Source organism: Syngnathoides biaculeatus, chromosome 3 (assembly GCF_019802595.1).
Source record: "Syngnathoides biaculeatus isolate LvHL_M chromosome 3, ASM1980259v1, whole genome shotgun sequence".
Taxonomy (NCBI): Eukaryota; Metazoa; Chordata; class Actinopteri; order Syngnathiformes; family Syngnathidae; genus Syngnathoides; species Syngnathoides biaculeatus.
The window spans coordinates 37247135-37269462 of NC_084642.1; the positions used below are offsets into that span (position 1 = coordinate 37247135).

A 22328-nucleotide genomic window follows, 5' to 3' on the forward strand; every position below is an offset into this window, starting at 1 on the left:
TGTTTGACAACTTGGAATATAGCAATGTGTTCAAATACTTATTTTCTTCACCGTATTTGCTGTAGGTCAGACTTAAATACTATGATGAATAAAGATAAAGAAAAAACTTAATTTTACTATTGAATTTTAAAAAGAAAAAACTTTGATCACAGGACGATATTGACTTGCCGTAATTTCTCAAAAATAATGCGCATATTTTTCCCAAAATATTTTCAAAAAGTTAACAGAGCGCATTATATTTACGTATGGATGAAAAATAAAATAATACAATCACATCACACATAGTCGTACACAGGTCTATAGTGTTAAAAAAAGGTAGACATATACATTTCAATATTCAATGTCTTATGTAACACATTTATATATATTACAGTAATGTGTGCCCAAAACCTGAATTCTCTGAGCTCCTTGCGGAATTTGCATCTTACGATCGTTAGTGTAGCATGTTTGTTGCTTCTCCATCAAAGATCAGAAACGACTGCCCGTGAGTTTGTTTTAATCTAAACTAAAACAAAAAATTTCAACTACAACGGCTAGTTGTGTAGGTGCTTTTAAAAGAAATACGTCAATCGTGCCGATGAGGCTTCCAGCCTAGAAGTAGCGCCGCAATCCGAAACAACGATAGGTCACTTCAATGGCTTCAGGGGGGTATCAAAACAACGTGAGCTCAAACTACGTAATACGAGCGTCATTGGCACATTAAATAAAAACAGGAGAGCGCACACAATTGAAATGGTCGCTCTTTTTTTTTTATGTGCGCATTACACTCGTTTCTACGTAGTTTTAGCTCACGTTGTTTTGATACCCACCAGATGCCATAAAAAAGCTGGCACAGATTGGAGCCGAATGGAGAGCGAGAGGATGCATTGTGAAACCAAAACTTTCAAAAAAATGTTTCCTCACAAATGCCATGGATGGCACAGAGGATGACATGTTGTAGGAACAAAATAGGATCACTGTTCATGATTCAATGGAGGAAGTACCAGAACTGTACCAAGTCATTGATGGGTTCAACAGTGATCCATCAAAGGTAGCTACGATGGATATTTTTCAGATTGGAGATGAGTCAGATGCTTCCTTTGAAGTCTTGGCCAAGGATGTGTAATGTAGAGTATAAACTGCACTATGCACAAATAATTTAGCCCAAAAAATGTTTACGTTAAACAGTGTTAATAGTATATCTAAGACTGTAATATGTGTTATCAACAGTATTAATAAAATGTTATGCCATTGTTGAGCATTTATTTTAGTTGGTTGATGGATTCTGTTCTGACAATTACAGGGTCCAGGACAAGCGGGTCCTGTGGCCTGTCCCGAGATTATATTACTGCTACATCAGCACATGCACAATGATTATTATTAATGATTGTTGTACAGACAGTTTTTTGAAAAACAAAACTAGTCCAAACCTAACAAAATATAAATACAGATAATTCCCAATATTTTAATCATTTGGGTAGCATCAAATTGGTGGAGAGCATTGTACATTGGTAGAAGGGTTTTCCAGATTTTTTTTTTTTGGGTCAACTTTGCAGGTGCACATTTTACTTCAGGACGCATCATACTTGAGAGTATTCAACCTCACGCCTTATAAAAATTAGTACGCACGCACGCACGCACACACACACGCACACACACGCACACACACACACACACACACACACACAAACTCATACTCTGCATTCCTCCCTGGGGCCTTACTGTTTATGATGGCCAACAAGGGATGGCAAATTTATATCACCCAGATCTTAAACTAATTAACAGCTCCCCAACGAATCTGGATTCCAGTCATCAAAAACTCCATTCCTTCCTTTGAAGTGACAAAACCCCAAAAATTAGACCTTACCAACACTGGGAATATTGCTAAAACACGTAACACCTGCTGGCATTTGAGAGTTACTGCAACTTGTGGACTCATTCAAATAACTTCCTTCAAATAAAGATAAATATCCGTTTTGATATTTCACCAACAATGCAGAAATATTGCAAATATATGCCTTGGCGTCACTGTGTCAGCTTTACAGGTCCAGCTGCAAGACTGCGACAACTGTCTTAATTTGAAGCCAAACAGTAAGAAATATTGTTGTGAACAATAAGCAGTTGATCTGCAAGTCTAAATTTTAAACAATCATTCTATATGCTTAAACTATGAGTAAGAGTACAGGGTTGTGAGTACTTTACATTTATATATGATTTTTACACAATTTTTATGGCTAGATTGGAGATCAACATTGAAGTCGATGAGCATGGTCTTAAGTTTCCCCAGTCTCTTCTCTCTCGCATCTTGTTTATAGTTCTTCTCCTGGTCTATAAATCACTAAATGGTTTAGTTCCTGAATACATGAAACAAATGCTAATGTAATAGGTAGGGCTCTGAGATCAATAGACTAGGTCAAACACTCGACCCCGCTACTGCAAGAAAAGTCACTTCCTGGTTGTTCTCCAACACAAATGCCTCGAGAGGATTTTCATGGGGGGAGATGCAAAAATCCATATATGACAACATCATGACGTGTGGTGAAAAAAACTGATAGGTCCATTCCGATTGTCTGTTTTTTTTTTTTTTTAATTAAAAACATACTAAAAACCATGCTTTACGTGTCAGTAGACCTTTAAATGTAAGAGTAAAAAAAAGGATGTCCACTCCATAGGTGGGTAAAGTAGCTATACTTACTTAAAAGTACAGTGACTTCACAATAAAGTGATCCAATTAAAAAGTATTCATCAAAAAACATACTTCAGTCAGAGTAAAAAGTACACAGTGAAATAATTACTTACAGTGCCTTATGAAAGTATTCAGCCCCCTTGAACTTTTCAACCTTTCGCCACATTTCTGACTTCAAACGTAAAGATATACAATTAAATTTTTTTGTCAAGAATCAACAACAAGTGGGACACAATCATGAAGTGGGAAGAAATGTATAGGATATTTTCTACTTTTTCAACAAATAAAAACCTGAAAAGCGGGGCGTGCAAGATTAATCGGCCCCCTTGCATTAATACTTTCTAGCGACACCTTTTGCTGCAATTACAGCGGCAAGTCGCTTGGGGTATGTCTCTATCAGTTTTGCACATCGAGAGACTGAAATTCTTGCACACTCTTCCTTGCAAAACAGCTCAAGCTTAGTGAGTTTGGAATGAGAGTGGGTGTGAACAGCAGTTTTCAGCTCTGCCCACAGATTCTCGATTAAATACAGATCTGGACTTGGACTTGGCCATTCTAATATTTGGATACGTTTATTTGTGAATCATTCCATTGTAGATTTGGCTTTATGTCTTGGATCATTGTCCTGGTGGAAGATAGATCTCCGTCGTAGTCTCAGGTCTTTTCCAGACTCCAACAGGTTATCTTCCAGAATTTTAATTTGGCTCCATTCATCTTCCCATCAATTTTAACCATCTTCCCTGTTCCTACTGAAGAAAAGCAGGCCCAAACCTTGAGGCTGCCACCACCATGTTTGACAGTGGGGATGGTATGTTCAGCAGTCACTCACAGTCACCTCCGTGTTTGCAAATCTGCACAGTCACGCACGAAAAATCCCGCACGTAAAATTTGATACGAGTAGAAAAAAATCGATATTGAAAGACGTCGCTTATTTTGTGTAGTCTTGACATTTATTTACGTGTTTATTTCATAAACATTAACTAAACAAGCCTGCTCCAAAACAACCGGTATGGATAGGTTTCCAATTACACCATCTTGTGTGTCATAGAGGTCAGAGAACAAGGGTGATAGCTGAAGTGTGAAGTTTTTTTCTATCGTTAATTTATCCCATTGGTCTAAGGGTGGTGGTGACGTCATTGGAAACTTATCCATGTTCAGAGCTGCTTCACGTACTGCAAGCGCATTTACGTCGAAAGTCATCAATATCATGAGCCATGTCAAAGGAAATTCAGTTACACCAGGGGTGCTCATTGCGTCGATCGCGAGGCACTGTGACGGTGTTAAAAAAAAAAAAAAAAAAAGACATAAGACTATCATCCACCTCATTGCTTGATTCAGTTGTGGCCAATAGGTCGAGCGCATGCACATAGAGGCACCTTCTAGCAAGCCGGCCTCCTATTTACGGCAATCGCGGCGATGCGTGCTTCCTCTCCCCTCCCACAACAACACATCCCGATTGGCGACAGGAATGTTTGTTACAATGTTTCGCTAGCTTGTTGCCACGAATGCCGATTATGTTGAACTATACTTTTTGCATTTTCAAAACATTGCGCGTATAGACTGTTCATGTTTATTCCTTGACAGGCCAGTGCATTTATCTTTTCTTCAGATAAAGTTTGTCAGATCAAGAATTTTTATTGATGAAAAAGTTTAAATATCGTTTATCAACGTTGCTACTATGTTCTACTAATATCAGTTGAAATTGGAAATGATAATTTCTGAGTTTGAAATTTTAGTTTTCTATTTTAGTTATGTATTGATTTATTTTATTTTTAATTTACAGTTATGTTATATTAATCCTTTAAGTTATTTTAAGGCCATCTCTAATCACACCCGCAACTTTATCTGGCAGCATGACTGACCACACCAATACATTTTTCAAATGTGAGTGACTAGTTCAGGGTGATGAGCTGTGTTGCTTTTACGCCCAAAAAATCGTTTTGCATTGTGGCCAAAAAGTTTGATTTTGGTTTCATCTGATCAGAGCACCTTCTTCCACATTTGGTGTGTCTCCCAGGTGGCTTTTGGGAAACTTTAAATGAGACTTTTTATGGATTTCTTTGAGAAATGGCTTTCTTCTTGCCGCTCTTCCATAAAGGCTAGATTTGTGCAGTGTGGACAGACTCTCCCACCTCAGCTGTAGATCTCTGCAGTTCATCCAGAGTGATCATGGGCCTCTTGGCTGCATCTCGTTGTTCGAGGTGAAAGTTTAGAGGGACGGCTGGGTCTTGGTAGCTTTGCAGTGGTCTGATACTCCTTCCATTTCAATATGATTGCTTGCAGAGTGCTCCTTGAGATGTTTAAAGCTTGGGAAATCTTTTTTCTATCCAAATCCAGCTTTAAACCTCTCCAAAACAGTATCTTGGACCTGCCTGGTGTGTTCCTTGGTCTTCATGATGCTCTCTGCACTTTAAACAAAACCCTGAGACTATAACAGAGCAGATGCATTTATACGGAGACTTGATTACACACAGGTCCATTCCATTCATTCAGAGATCCTCATTGAACTTCTAGAGTGAGTTTGCTGCACTGAAAGTACTGGGGCCAAATAATATTGCACGCCCCACTTTTCAGATTTTTATTTGCTTAATAAGTATAAAATATCCAATAAATTTCGTTCCACTCCACGATTGTGTCTCCCACTTGTTAATTCCTGACAAAAGATTAAATTTTATATGTTTATGTTTGAAGCCTAAAATGTGGCAAGAAGTTTAAAAGTTCAGGGGGGTTGAATACTTTCACAAGGCACTGTAAGTATTGAGTAAATAGGACAAGCAAAAAAATAAATGGAAAAAAACATTTGCAATTAAAAGCAGTGTTTCATCAAGCTATAAGTGAACTGAAATCCACATTTGGGCAGACAGTGCCAAACAAATACTACAATACATGAAAGCTGACAGCTGTTGTTTTAGTCTACATATAAACGATTACCACACTTTTGCTTTCATGGTACCGATGACCTTCCAAAAATGGTGACCATTTAGGCATATGCGCTGGCCTATCTTGTGTTAATACCTATGCCAGGGAGGCCCAGTGAAAGATGACGTGTGAAGTCATGTGACTTTCTTTTGTCATTGTATTTGTGAACTAGATTTAAAAGGTCTAATCCAGAGGAAATGTATTTTGTCTATCATACAAATGAAAAAATTTCATAATTTTTTAAAAAATTCAACAGAAATGAAATAAGTCAGCGTCAAAGTCAGTCTCAAGATTTTGTTCGAAATGTCACTTAGATACGGCAAGTTCCTGTACTCTCCGGAATGTGACATCAAGTCACGACAACATTTAGCCAGAGAGTGAAAAATCTGTTAACGATAATGAGGACGTGAGTTGCATACGGCTGTTCTGCGTCAAATGCTGACGGAGTCAGCTTACATGAATGGCTGAAACATGAATGGCTAGGCAGGTTATGGACCAGGTTTGTGAAGACAAAGCGAGCGCATTGGACTTACAAATCAAAGTGGACAGTAATATGTTCCAAGCATTTCACGGTCGACTGCTTTGAAAACCCGGTACAGCATTCACTTGGCTTCGGTAGCAAGTAAGTACGTACGTACGTGTTCAATTGTTTAGTATTGACAAGTATCTACCTCGTTTTAAATGTAGGTACAATAGCGATACAAATTTATATGTCAGCTAATATCCGTATCCATGTAATGTTTAGGAGGTGATGAAATTTGAACACTGTATAAAGTTAGCGTACTGTTGACGCGGAGGTCTTGCTGAAATTTGACTGCGGTGGTCTGTGCTCTATTTATTATACGCCGACTCAGTCGCTAGTACAACAACAAACAACTCACTGTTGTGTGCAAGCAGCATCAGAACGTGTTTGAATTAGATTATTTCACCAACAAAGGTGTACATAGACTTCTTGAGGTACCTACCATTCTGTGTTTTGGGTGCAAAGTTCCACGTCAACTTCGTCAGGTCTCGCAGAATCCCGTCCTTGTGTTGCGATCGACGCTCAGACTGTCACACCGGTTTGAACATATATGGTTGAATTATACATGCATGGGATGTTTTCGGAACATGCGAAGAATAAGAAATTCCTCCCCTTCAGTTCCTATCTTTTCCACAGAGCATTCTGGAAATTATTGGTTGTTTGTCACTATGCCGAGTAGGGGCATACACCTCTCCTAGGTGTTATGGGTGTTATTTAGCTACGGCAGTCAATGTGTAGCCGCTCACTGTGTTCCAAGTCCTCGGAGTTCAATAAACACTCATTGCTTCGGAAACCTGTGTGATCTTTTATACATGCACAAGAAACCAGTAGTAGTTACACATTCGATAAACACTTCTTTATCACTGCTGTCTATCTTCTCTAAATCCCACTCGTGTGTATGATTGTCTGTGTAAAAAGCCATTTCTGTACTGGGGTTGTCTTTGCGTTACATCAAACGGAAGCAGCTTTTTTTAAAAAAAGACAGAAAATGTGCTCTGTGGGGTTAATTTATTTAATTTGTTTTGTTGCGAATTTTTTTTAATGAAATTGTCAGGTTTATGCAGCCGAGGACATTTAAAATAAATTTTTTCAAGGAAGGAAAACACGAGGAACCTCTGGCTCGCGAGGAGATTGTGGGATGCGTTTCTTTCACAATCTTCAACCCGTTCTAATCACATCTCCACGAATCCTCATTTTTATTCCTTAGTGCGGTCCGCATCACAATAAAGCAAATGTGACAAATAAAGCAAATGTGACAAAAATACCCAATGTGAGTCTTTGCGATGTCTTCATCCTCTCGAGATCGTCAGTCTTTATGTTGCATCACTCCCTGGTGTTTCCACGGCTCCTCACTGTCTGGTGTTTCCACGGCACCCATTGTAACTTAATTGGATCACATTAAAGCCCGGGTGTCATCCCTATAAACATTCTATAATAGATATTGTAATGAAAAATACATAACATTTTTCACTTCAATGTCTATACGAAAAAATAAATGTGAGCGGAGAGGGCGTCATCCATGCGCAAAGTTGCAGAAGTGTCATTCTCCGATATCCAAGTGGTCGCCATAATGGCTGCGTCCTCCGTCCGTGACGTGACCCAGACATTCGCAAATGAAAACACGCGATGCACCCTAACTACGGGAGACAAACGCGCCCCGTGTGACACGGAAGCTCTTTTCGAAAAGGAGAACACCACACAACCGAGTGAAGTTACCGGGGCAATATTACACTTTTTTTTTTTTAGCCCTTGGGGCAATATTACACTTCTGCGGCGGAGATGAGCCATTGCGGCGACGCGCAGCCTTCGCAGAAGCAGTGACCGCCGAACGCGGCGCCTCAGCCGGTGTGGCTGATTTTCTGTGCCGTGGTGCCATATAAGGAGGAGGTAGAGCCGAGCCATGCTGCTTTTAGGGTTATGTTCAAAGACGCCGCAGTACTTGTTGAACACCGTCCAGCCGGGGCGCATTACTGCCTACCTGTTATTTGGAACCCACGAAGCTCTCATCCTCTGCACCCGTGCAATCCATTTTTCACAACGAACCGGGCCTCTTGCAAACTTATGAAGGGTAAATCCATTCTCCCGAGTGTTCAAGCAATGTCCAGCAATGCAATGAGCCGGCATTTTGGCTAACACGAAGGAACAATGAGCCAGGTCAAACTAATGGAAACAAACGAGTCCACTAGGGGGCGCCTCTATCCTGTACATCACTTCCTGCTTCTTTTCGAAAACAAATCCCTCGAGAGAATTTTCATGGCGGGAGTTACAAAAAGCTGTATACGTCAAAATCATGTTTTGTGGTGAAGAAACGCATGGGACCATATTGGCTGTGGGTTTTTCATTAATAATATACCAAAAATCATTCATTTCATGACACTTGACCTTTAAGCAATGAAGCATTAAAACTATTCAGAGCAAATATGAGATAACTTTTTCTCCAATTAATCTAACAGAAATTTTAGCTACATTTGCATGATAGACAAATAAAATACATTTCCTCTGAATTAGACCTTTAATGTCAATTGGATTTAAATTAGATGGGCGCAAACAGTGCTCAATGTGGAAGTTGAAGTGTAGTCTTGCACACAACACAGTTGATAAATAAGCAATAATTTGAAATTAAAAATAGCAGGTGACATTTAGATCATTGTAATTGAGTAAATGTTACTGCTACCACTACTTGCCAGTGTTCAAGGAGTACGAAACAGTCTATGAACCCCTAGGAAAAACTATCGGATCTATTCGAGTCAAGTAAATGCCAAAAGGATATACATTTACAAGTATGTTATAGCGGGCAACAGCTGGACAGCAGATTGAAGGATTTTAAAAAGTGGGGAGAAAACTAAACCATGAACACAATATGATCATATAATCATATATGAGTCTGCTTACGTGAACATTTATCAGGAAGGGTTTCTGAGGTTTGGCATAAAAGCAATTTTGATTCACTAGCTTGATGAATGTGGCCAATAATCTCTTCTTTACATCCTCTTCCATGTGCCATTCACAAAATGGTAAATAGGCAGTGAGAACTGTCAGATAGGTTGCCATACCACAAATAGCAATGGAGCGAATTGATAACAATTGGGGTGTATGGCTTAAGGTTTATGTTTAGAGCTGAGCCACCAATTCTCAAATTGGACACCAGATGTCACCAAACAAATTTACACTCGATTGGGTCACCAGCACGGCAAAGATCTCTCTGATAAACGTAGCCTACCCGCTTAGCTTCTCATTGCATATGCATACCAAAGTCAGTAACCTTATATAAACCTGATTATTTTTCATATCTTTGTATTACATACATATATCGGGGTTAGCAACCTTAAGAACCCAATTATTGTTATATCTTTGTATTCACATCTCATTTCTTATTTTGGTTGCAGCATCAAGTTACCGACGGACTAAAACTTAATTAATTAATAAAAAAAAAAACGGCCCGTCACACTCGAATGACCACGCAGGAAGTCGGCAAGCAGAAATAGATTTCAACTATTTTTCCACTGGACTTTTAACAAAAAATAAGATTCTTTGAAACAGCTTTGTGAAAAGAATATAACCTGTGTATGGCTGTCTCTCTCAGACAAGGCAACACATGATGAACGACTAACTAAAACAAGCCTGAGAATGCATGAGAGAATTGTATTCACAAGATTGTTGATACATTTATGCTATTGTTCAAAACTAGGGTGACACCGAACGCGAATTGTGGTTATATTTTTAAAAGATGCATTTATTAACTAAAGGGAGAATGACAAAATTGAGTGAAGCTAAAGAAGGGCGTGACAAGTCAAGCCAGGAATGGCAAATGGGGCCCAATAGGATGAACCAAAGGAGGCCCTTCCCACTAGGCGTAGATTCAGCCTACATTTTCCAGAATGTTCCACCAAAAAGCTATAAAAACCTTGGATACGGAAGTTCGGGGCTTTTTGTTCAGTTTTCACTGACAAAGAGACAAGGTCTTTCTATAGGTGTAATAGTCGTGTGAATGTTATCTGAACAATTATAATCACTGTATTAAATTCTTAAAATTTCCATCTTCATCTATCTTTGTCATTCTTATATTGAGTTATCTCATTATTACCATTCTACCTCATTAAAGATCGAACGTCATCGACATTAACATTATTTAGTCGTAAAAATTCCATTTTAATCAGTCACTCATTGATAATCTCCGGTTTAAGATAGAACAAATCCGTACGATCCTAATAAGGATTGTTAAATTTGCTAGGTCAATGACAAGGGCAATCGATTCATAAGAGATGGAGCTGCTGTAAAAGCAGAGGGAACACTTTGTCACCTTGTTACTCGGAAAAGTTACTCGACGAGGCGGACGAGTGGAGTCAGACTGCGGAGAAGCGGAATCTGACAGAACCCTGGATTATAATGTGGTCGTAATAAGTCATATAAGGTCAAGTAAGATCTTTTTCTGAGAAAAATAAAACTTGAGTCATCTCAACTCATCTGCCATGTCACCAAATTGCTTTGATTATACAAAGAACAAGACCTAAAAGTCATTGTAAATTTATTTCATAAAACTCTGAATGCGGCTTGTATTTTGAACAAATTTCCATTTTAGCCTGACAAGTAGGTAAAATCCACACACTCATAACATTAACAGGAACAAATGGAAACAAAGACCAATGTTATGCTAGATTTTCTACAACTACATGAGTGAAGTCAAAAACCACCACAGTGAATTTGGGGTTCCCATAATGCTTTTAGATGACTGTGTTCTCAGGAATATCAGTGTGAGCAACGGTGCTAGTGCTTAACGCAGGAAATTGCTTGTTACATACAATGAACACACTGAACTATTGTTCACATCACTGAAGCAAATCACAAATTAACAATTAAAATACCTGCACCTCCATAAATTATCACACATTGGCATTAGATTTTATATATAAATTCACAGTTTAATATAATAATGTAATACATAACTGGTTGCTAATCTGCAAATTTAACTAGATGTTACTGTGAACACCAAGAATTATTACCTCTAAAAGACGAATATATTGATACAGATCATGCAATGGATTTCATTATATGTTGTGACTGTTTCGTATATGAATTACGTGTATTAGTCTATCAGAAGCATTATGTCTGATACCTGTGCCTGCCCTCTTTAAGACAAAAATTGGCTTGATGAGGGTGCTAATGCGTTGTCAACAACAAAAATCATATTTACTGAAAAGTCAATGTAACTTTTATATCAAATGCAATCTTTACCCAACGTGCACTTGTAGTTTCAACAATACTTACCACTGCCTAATGATCTGATGACACGTCCTGACCTCTGGCCGACAAAGCAGGTGTCTTGTTGCTGCTCCACGTTACAATCATCTGTGCACAACAGTACAGTATATGAACACAAGAAATTGTTTTGGATGACAAATATTTAACTTTGGAGTATTCAATGAGCACTGTACTGTGCCCTCAGCCCTGTGTCCAGGATAATTAATTTTAGGATATTTATTTTTTAAAGGGCAAGTAAACACTAGATGTGAAAACATCATTATATTGTAAATGTCTATGTCTTCATTATCCAATGCCATTAAATGAAATCTACTTGAATATTTTCAGAAAAACGCATAATAGGGCCGCTATTTTTACATAATTCCGTGTGCAAAAGTTGAGAATGTTTTGTGAATTTCCCCCGCCGTCCAGCGGAAAGAAGGAGATCTCACACGTAATGTAGCACATATTTAGCGTGTTCCCCTACATTTGATTATTAAAAATGGATTGGGAGTATGACCTGTCCACCCGGACGGCTTTCGTTTGGTGGCCTAGATGGCCACCAGACTGGGGTTCGGCTGCCGCTCCAGCCCGGGATGTGCGGGTGCCCGCGCGGTTGCGCTGATTGGGAGGCGCACACCTGCGCCTCATGCGGGCTGATTATCCTGTGTATTTATATGAACCGATGACGACTGGTCCGCGCCAGATCGTTGAGCTTCATGTCCCGTTCGAGTACTTCCGTATCCCTGATCGACAACCCGTGTGTAACGACCTTCGCCTGTTCTCCGACCAACCTTGTAAGCCTGACTCCTTTGACACTACCGACTCCTGCCTGCCCACTCACCTGCTCTCTTCGCCAGACGTCCCAACTACCGCTGCTGCACCTAACCGCCTGCTCGATCCCCGACCTCGGCATATAATAAACATTTCTCCCTGAACTACCTTGCATCGTCCGAGTCCTGCATTTGGGTCCTACACTCGTTGCGATGGGACGTGACACTAACTGATAGTTATAGTGTTTGCCAGACGTCATAATAACCGATTCTCTTCATTTTGAACTCAGAATGTGTCTTGAGAAACCACGAGGGGACCCTGAGTTATGTATGAAGTGGGGACACGTCATGCCTGAAATATGCGCCTGACAGATATGGTGGCAGTGTCAGTCACAGGGGACCCTACAAGACGCTTGCATACTCACACACGATGATGCAGTATCACACACAACAAACTGGTGCCTGAAAGTGACAGACAAGAGGCTTACTGTATATGCCTTGCCTAATTAGCGTCCATACGGCGTGGGGTTGCTGGCAGAGGCAGCTCTGCCCAGGGCAGTGGCTTGGCCATGCCCCTGACAGAGGGAACAGATTCTTACAGTCTGGGGTCTGTTGGTCAAGAAGTCGTTGATCCATATGAGAGGAGCGTAGCTCTGTGGTTGTTCCAGGTGACTAAACACAGCTTGAAGAGCTATGCGGATGGGTCCTTTGTTGATCTATTCAGCTGGTATGTGAATTGGTGGGAGTCGAAGGTTGGGTAGCGGGGGTTGGTGGTTGACTTGGATGTATTTTAGAACCAGCCTCTCTCTTTCACTTCATAACCACATAACCACAGGTTTGAGGCTAGTTAAGGATTTCTTTTTGGGGACGGGTATGATTGTTGTAGATTTCAAACAGGTGGGGATGATTGCTTGGGACACTGAGAGAATGAAGATCAGGCAGAAGATGCTGGACAGCTGGTGGCACATGCCTCTCAGCACCTTGCCTGGTACTCTGTCCGGGCCAGCAGCCTTCTTTGGGATCACGCCCTTGAGCACACACCGCACATCATGCTTCTGAACAGTAAGTGGAGAGTTACTGGAGCCTGGTGGGGGTGAGGGGAGCACTGGAGCTGCTGAGTGTCACCGAGATGATCCTCTGCCAATGAGTCGCTTGTGTCTCCTGCTGTTGCATTTCAGCCTCTGAAGTTTGTGAGGTGCTGTAGACCCAGCCACACCTAAAGTTGTCTATTACTGGCAAGATGTGACTATCTTCCTCGTGTACCCCTTTTTGGTGCTTTTGATCCCTTTTTATTTAGTTCAGCCAGAACGATGCTGTAAATACCTCTGTCATTTGACCTGAAAGCAGTATTGCAGGCCCTGAGGAGTGAAAGTACCTGGTTGTCATCCAGGGTTTCTGATTTGGAAAAACCCTGGTGGCTTTCCTCACACACACACACACGCATATGCACGCACGCACGCACAAGCAACACACCCTTTCCATACAGAACCTGATGTAGTCCAGAACAGCCCTTGTGTGTCTGTCCAGGTCTTGGTGTACAAATAGGTCCCAGTCTGTTTGATGAAAACTTTCCTGCAGTTCACTGAGTGCAGACTCTGGTCAAGTTGTTACAGTCTTTGTGGTCTTAATAAAAAAAATATTTAAAAACCTGCATTTCATGTTTACTTACGTAATTGGATCATTACTTACGTTTGCTTGACGAGCTTAAAGTGTGAAAAAAGAATTTGAGAAGGGGGGGAATACTTTTCCACAACAAAGTAAGTTCAATGTTTTGTTTGTGAACAATGGATGTTATGATATTTTTGAAGTTATAAAAAAGTACAGGGAGTGAAAAAGTGCTGTTGAATTATCAAGCACAAATCAAACGCACCAGTAAAAAAACAGGATAAATCACTGACCTTCACCACCTATCTCTGCACGTCTGTCAAGTGGGAGGATGGGGGGTGACGTTTGGATTCCCGATTTGTACCACAAAAGAAGCACAAGCCGCAAAACAGCCCTTTGTGGTAAATGGGAGAGAAAAACCCTAGTCAGACAAGGGCAAACCGCTGAGAGAAAACATATGTATGAATCTATGCACGCACACCACTTAATTCCACTAACATTTCTTGGGGCCCATGGTGAATAAGGCATAAAATAAAAGCTTGTGATTCCGATTTCCCGACAGACTAAAAATTCCCGCCGACCCTAACATTTTTACAACAATCAATATGTCAGGAGTGTGGTTCTCCATAGCCCTGTGCGCAGCGAGCTAGCGCGCCCCTCGCAACACGAACGAGCGTGCTCCGTGCGCTGCTGCAGAAGCAGAGATGAGTCAGGTGTTTGACAGCAGCCACAGCAGGCGGGGGCGTGGCCATGCCACTTCCTCATGCGCACCACTGCACTTCATTGCACCATGATTATGTTATGTATTTAAGTCTTGTTTTTTCGTGCCACTTGTTGCCAGATCATTGTGTGTATATGCAAGTGTGTTCAAAAGCGTCAGCTAGCGTAACTGCCTTGTACCATGTCATAGTGTTATTGAGCCAGAGCAAGTCAAATTACGTTTTCATCTTTTACCATGTCCAATTTTTTGTTTTATGGACCTAGTCTTTTTCCTTGTAATTTTTGTACCATATTTCGGAAATGTAGGAAATCGGAACTACAACATTTCTAGAGGAGCCTAAAGATGAATAAACTAGCAAAAAACGAACAAAAAAACTCATGAAAAAGTTGTACTTTACCAATGTGTGCTTGCGTGTGACAGCACTAGCATTATATGGTGACAGTCGAGTGTCCAATAGAAACGAAAAAAATCATGGGTAAAGACTGACGGCCCTCCGACCCAATAGGATGCCAGGAAGATGCTGCTGCGATAGCGAATGGAAGAGCAGCTCTATCGCGCCGCACAAACCAAAATACAGGAAGTGCATCATGGGTAAAGATTTATGTCCCTCCTAGCCAATGGGATACCAGGAAGAAGCTTCGGCAATAGCCAATGAGCAGCTGTATCGCGCCACACAAACCAAGATACAGGATGTTTACATTCAGTGGACTTTGGGGGCTGCGAATCCAGCACCCATTTTTTTCCTTTCGTATCCTGAATTTTCCTTTGTAACAAGAGACAATATTTTTCCAAGGAGGCGTTTCGTAACCCGGGTTTTTTTTTTTTTTTTTACTAGAGATGTGTGTAAGTAGAGGTACTGCTGTACTGTCATTGGAAGTGGCCCTACAAGGCATCCACCAAATTTTTGCACCACATCTTCTCATTGGCGTCCCTAGAGCATATCCAGCTGACTTAGGACAAGTAGCGAGTTTACAACCTGGAATGCTTGCTAGTTGATTGGAGGGGAGATGCAGTGTCTCAAAATGAACACACCACTCACATTTAAAAAATACTTTATTATATCAGACGTGATTTGACTGAATGAAAAGACTGTAAAATAGCTGGGGTTCTGGGGGGTGCAAGCATGATCAAAGGATGATCAATTTTAACATGCAAGTTTTATGAATTGTATTATGAATGAAATATATCCATAAATAAATGCTATTCTGTTTTCACAATGTACACAATATGATTGTTAATTATTCAGGTGCATACCTTTACCCCCAAAAATTACAAATTCCACTAAGTAAACTACGAGAAGTGAAACCAAATTTAATTCATATTTGCATGATGGCATGCAAGCGTGCTTTCATTGCCTGTATATCGTATCCATTCAAAAACGTTTTGATTACTTGTTTCAGTGAATGATTGAAACGCACGAATTTGACAATTATTAACGTCATGTGTCGTTATCAGTAAATAATAGACATTTTTACAAGTAATTGCTTCTGAATTCTCACTTTATAATTGGCTACCCTGTCTGCAACTGGGGTCGGTTGTTGGCCTTGGGTTGACATCTATGGTAGCAGCTATGGAAAAGTTTGTTTTCCTTGCTCCGTTGTTTTTTTGTTTTGTCTTTTCGCATGAAGTTCTAATGCCTTGAAACCTCTTGATCCATAGCCAATAGTATTTATTCTGACACCATGTGCACAATGGTTTACCAGGTCGATCAATTTTGCAAATGAAGTTGCTTAACGAAGTGGTAACTTCCTTCTTTCCAACTATATGGACAATTTCTCGTTCCATCCAATTCCATCGGAACTTATTTTTGACATATCAATTTCTTTCACTTGAGAGGCGTCCTTTCTCTCGCGTTGACTCTAAAATGGCCCCATAAACAACAAGCATTTTCATTGGTCAGGAGGAACACATTCAACCAATCAACAGATGTGTAACTAATCTTCCACCTCGCTTGCAAAAGCTGGACCGGAATTTGAATGAATGTGGATTTTGGCACGGGTTACGGTCGGAATATTAGAGAAAAACGGAGAATATATATATTTAAAATTTATGTAATTTATGCAAAATTATGCAATTTAAAAAGATGGTATTCCACAAATAACGGAAAAATCACGTCTGCTATATATTTTCATGGGACACCAGTGAAGAAACGACACTGTTAAAATGTGAGTGTACAGCTTGTCAGTATAAATTCACTCCCTTCAAAATAGCTCATCACACACCCAATGTGTTGCTAAATCAGTTGAACCAAAGTGAGTACTCCCCAAAGTGAAAATGTTCACATTGGACCAAATTAGCAATTTTTCTCCAGATTTTATTTGACTAGAGAGAGTCAGAATGTGTAAATGGAAAGACTGAAGTGGATTAAGTATCTTCAGTCTTCACTGAAGTAATTGTTCATTTTCTTTCAATAACCTATTGTGGAGCTCTGGAAAAACTTGCAAAACATTGTCATTGACTAAATAATGTACTTTTGAATGTTAATTATATACTGTATGTCATTGCTGGCACAACTTAAAATTCAAATCCTAGTAAAAGTCACATACTTTATAATTTGAATGAGTCCAATGACCAGCCAGCAGCAAACTTCACCGCACACCTTTTGGGTGCCCATCTCCAGGAACACCTCCACATATTCCAACACAGAGAGCCAGGTGAGAATTCTCTGCTGTGAGATAGACTGGACAACAGAGCCGAGGAAAAACACTTGAGGATTCAGCCAACAACACAAACTAAATCTTTTCTTCATCTACACATATCCAATCTGATATCACTTGACTTTCATTCACTAATTTTTCATACAGCTTATCCTCACTAGGTTCTCAGGCATGCTAGAGCCTATCCCATCTGATTCTGGATGAGAGCCGCAGTATGCCCTCAACTGGTCACCAGCCAGCAAATACAAACAAGCAACTATTAGCACTCACATTAACACGGACAATTTATCGTCCTCAATTTAATTACCATCCATGTTTTTGTGATGATGGAGGAAACCAGAGTACCCGAAGAAAATCCACGCAGGTACGGGGAGAAAATGCAAACTCCGCACAGGCAAGGCTGGATTCAAACCCAGGTCCTCAGAACTGTGAGGCAGACGTGCTAACTAGTTTTGCCCACTGTGACTTGACTTGAGTAAGGATTAGAGTATAAGAGTATCATGGATCCTGTTTCAATTCCAGACCCGCCTGTGTGGAGTTTGCATGTTCTCCCATGCCTGCGTGGGTTTTGTTTCAGGCACTCCGGTTTCCTTCCACATCCCCAAAACATGCAACATTTAATGGGACACTCTAAATTGCTCCTAGGTCTGATTGGGAGAGCGGCTATTTGTCTCTATGGGTCCTGCGATTGACTGGCAGGTTCAGGGTGTACCCTGCCGCCTGCCCATTGACAGCTGGGATAGGCTCCAGCACTCCCGCGACCCTCGTGAGGTGAGGATAAGCGGGTAAGAAAATGGATGGATGGATCTTTTAAAGTGCATGGAATGTCTAATTTCTAATGCAAATTATCTTATCTAGATGAAAAAATATGTTCAACTGTTCCATAAAATGCATATCCTGTTCGATGTTTTTAATCAAAAAATATCAGTATTTATGAATTAAAGTCAGTGAATTTTGACCAAGTTTCTCTTACCTGAAAAACGACTCATATTGTGGGGGGACCTCTGACTGTCACAAATTCTGGGATGGGCTATTTTGGAACGACGATAAACTGGAAGTCTTTTGAATTCACGCCGAAGAAAAACCCATTCGTTTCGAGAATTCCTCAGTTATTGTAAGCTTAAACCAATTCGTAGAAATGATTTATTATTATTATTATTATTATTATTACTTATTTGTGAAAATATACCAATTTAGACTACCTTATCGGGTTCTGTGTTTTGGTGCAATAATAAGCATTTTATATGCAAAGTAGTTGTCGCGGTTGTTGCGTACCAAATCACTACACAGAGTTTGCATAATTCCAAAACGAGACCGAAAACTTCGTATCTGCATTCATTCAGGATATCTAAGCCTTTACTATTTATCAGTTTATGACTAACTAAACCAAACAAGAACTTCACAAACGTTTACCATTCCATATTTCCAACACGAGGAATATCCTTCACGATGGGTCTGACTGTGTGTTGGTATCTTCATAGCCAGCTACTTCGTCTGAATTCGAACGTGTGTGCTGTCTAACTGGCTCAAATGGATAATCTTTAATGCCTTCATAAAGCTCATATTCTTCACCGTTATCGTGGGACCCTTCAGAATAATGTTCATCGCTCGAATTATCGGAAAATTCATCACCGTTCGTACAGAGTATTCCTACGGGATCCATGTTATTGTCACGTTCTACGCCACGCCCTTGATCAGCTTTCTCCGCCACGTTCCCGTCCTTTTCCGTCAGATACAGCAATGTGCAATTATTTGTTGCAGAAAATCGAAAAATAAAAGTTTTCTTTATAACGGATTTAAGATTCGTATTCAGCATAAAAACTGTATAATATTAGCAAAAAGGTGCATTGCGGTCCTTCCATTCCCTTTAACATTGCTCACCACAGTCAGGGCACACTTTAGTCCTTTGCGCAGAATGCTGTCATTGAACAGTACCAGGAGATTAGAAGCAGAATAGACTGGGAAAAATAGACAGACACACAGTTAATTCAAAAGAAGATTAACAGTTGTCATCATTAACCTAATTGTACAAGTAGTTCTTCAGGGAACATGAATTTACCCTTTACTGTATCTCTAATCAACAGTTAACAAAAAGGACCCTTTTTGTATTTTTGTTCAAATACACACAGTTCAAATTTAAATGACAAAATGAAATAGATTTGTATTCCATTTATGCCCTGGTTTATTTACTTTTTCTATGTGTCAAATATCCACCTTATCATGATGCTATGACACAGAACAAACTAGTTTTTTACATTTGCGAATGAAAGGTGATTGTAGCCTCAACTGTTTGTAAAATATATTTACATTACATAATGTTAATACCCAAGACCCTTGTGAGAATAAGCGTCTCAGGAAATGGATGGATAATGTAAATAAAAATAGAGAATACGTTGATGACACTTTGACCTTTTACAATGCATTGCATCAGTCTACAGTCTACCAATTTCTTTCAGTTTCCTTCTGACTATGTTTCATTTTCAGGTCAGCCAGGATATAGTCGTATGGTTGTAAGCGCATTTAACAGAAAACATGGGAGGAGTATCACACACGACACTGTGGAAAAACGTATTGTCAAGTTAAAAAAAATAGCAAGTGTTTTGGATCGAGGAAGATGTGGTCAAAGACACACAGCCATCATATTATAGAAACAATCCAGCATATACAAATAAAGAGTTTATGTCAAGAAATGTTTATTATTCCTATGCATGGAGACTTATGGGACACCCTGTGTGTATACATATACGGTAATTCCTCTCTACTTTACGCTTCATCTATTGCGGTTTTGGTGCATCGCAGTTTATTTCAACCCCAAAAAAAGCCAACTTGGCATACAGTAGGTACTATATTACGGGAAGGCGTATTGATACACTTGTACTATTATAATTTTTGTCTCATGTATGCAGAGCATAAATGATGTATTGTTGATTAAACATTCTGGTACCCACACAGTGCCTCCAGTAGAAGTCTCTGAGTAACTATACAGTAATATAGTGTTTTATAATTTATATTTGTATTACAAATTTATAATACTGTATACATTTATAAGGTTTTATAAATACTTAACTAAATACCTATTTTTGTCTCAAATATGTGAAGTACTAATACTGTTTACATATTTTAAAAATTCTGCTACCCACATAAACAAACATTCCCACGCTACCTCTCGGTTTTCAACTTTTTAGGGGTGGTTCTGGTCCCAATTAACCACGAAAAATGAGGTATTACTGTAAACACACACATACGCACACACGCACACCCACACACACGCGCGCACGCACACGGGTTAGGGTTATTTACAGTGTTGCCTCTATAATAGGGTTCCTTTTATCTGGTCTCGCTATTACATGGATTTTTGTGTGTGTAATTTTTTACAGAGTAGCAGTATTCAATAGAAGATTAACAGTTGTCATCATTAACCTAATTGTACAAGTAGTTCTTCAGGGAACATGAATTTACCCTTTACTGTATCTCTAATCAACAGTTAACAAAAAGGACCCTTTTTGTATTTTTGTTCAAATGCACATAGTTCAAATTTAAATGACAAAATGAAATAGATTTGTATTCCGTATATGCCCTGGTTTATTTACTTTTTCTATGTGTCAAATATCCACCTTATCATGATGCTATGACACAGAACAAACTAGTTTTTTACATTTGCGAATGAAAGGTGATTGTAGCCTCAACTGTTTGTAAAATATATTTACATTACATAATGTTAATACCCAAGACCCTTGTGAGAATAAGCGTCTAAGGAAATGGATGGATAATGTAAATAAAAATAGAGAATACGTTGATGACACTTTGACCTTTTACAATGCATTGCATCAGTCTACAGTCTACCAATTTCTTTCAGTTTCCTTCTGACTATGTTTCATTTTCATTATTAGTCATCTCGATTGAAAGCAGGAAACTTGAGTTTCCTTATACATTGTAGTTAATTTACACTTTTATAGTACGCCAATTGGACGGTGACAGGAAGGACTATTTTGCTATTCTGTACACACACTACATCATTTCAATAACAAAACATAGTACAATTAAATAGCATTCTGTATGTACATCGGGTATGGAAAGTATTCAGATGCCCTGGAATTTTTCCATTATACCATTTGCTAAAATAATTTAGCATCACCCATGAGTCCCCATACATAGTTCGCATAATACATTCCATATATATATGGTTCTAACGTGTATTTCCTTATATTTCAGACCAACCCAAGCCACCCCAAAGGATGCATTTAAATACAGCGCAACGAATTGAAATTCGTCTGATGGCCTGTTCAGCCAGGATATAGTCGTATGGTTGTAAGCGCATTTAACAGAAAACATGGGAGGAGTATCACACACGACACTGTGGAAAAACGTATTGTCAAGTTAAAAAAAATAGCAAGTGTTTTGGATCGAGGAAGATGTGGTCAAAGACACACAGCCATCATATTATAGAAACAATCCAGCATATACAAATAAAGAGTTTATGTCAAGAAATGTTTATTATTCCTATGCATGGAGACTTATGGGACACCCAGTGTGTATACATATACGGTAATTCCTCTCTACTTTACGCTTCATCTATTGCGGTTTTGGTGCATCGCAGTTTATTTCAACCCCAAAAAAAGCCAACTTGGCATACAGTAGGTACTATATTACGGGAAGGCGTATTGATACACTTGTACTATTATAATTTTTGTCTCATGTATGCAGAGCATAAATGATGTATTGTTGATTAAACATTCTGGTACCCACACAGTGCCTCCAGTAGAAGTCTCTGAGTAACTATACAGTATGTGTCAAATATCCACCTTACCATGATGCTGTGACACAGAACAAACTAGTTTTTTACATTTGCGAACGAAAGGTGATTGTAGCCTCAACTGTTTGTAAAATATATTTACATTACATAATGTAAATCCTTGTGAGGATAACAGTCTAAGGAAATGGATGGATAATGTAAATAAAAATAGTGAATACGTTGATGACACTTTGACCTTTTACAATGCATTGCATCAGTCTACAGTCTACCAATTTCTTTCAGTTTCCTTCTGACTATGTTTCATTTTCATTATTCGTCATCTCGGTTGAAAGCAGGAAACTTGAGTTTCCTTATGCATTGTAGTTAATTTACACTTCTTTTATAGTACGCCAATTGGACAGTGACAGGAAGGACCATTTTGCTATTCTGTACACACTTTGAGGAACAATTTTGTCCGTCTTTCTTGGTGTAAAA

General features: G+C 39.4%; 1 protein-coding gene across 1 annotated transcript in view; it reads right to left on the reverse strand.

Annotated features, from left to right (window-relative positions):
* The window catches only part of pex16 (peroxisomal biogenesis factor 16), a 45636-nt gene that overhangs the window by 15804 nt on the left and 7504 nt on the right, over nucleotides 1-22328 (reverse strand). Inside the window, exons 3-6 of the mRNA XM_061815697.1 lie at nucleotides 18983-19059; nucleotides 16991-17124; nucleotides 14017-14117; nucleotides 11373-11453 (exon numbers count right to left, since the gene is read on the reverse strand). Of these exons, the coding sequence (XP_061671681.1) occupies nucleotides 11373-11453; nucleotides 14017-14117; nucleotides 16991-17124; nucleotides 18983-19059 (393 nt within the window). The remainder of the gene's footprint in view (nucleotides 1-11372; nucleotides 11454-14016; nucleotides 14118-16990; nucleotides 17125-18982; nucleotides 19060-22328) is intronic.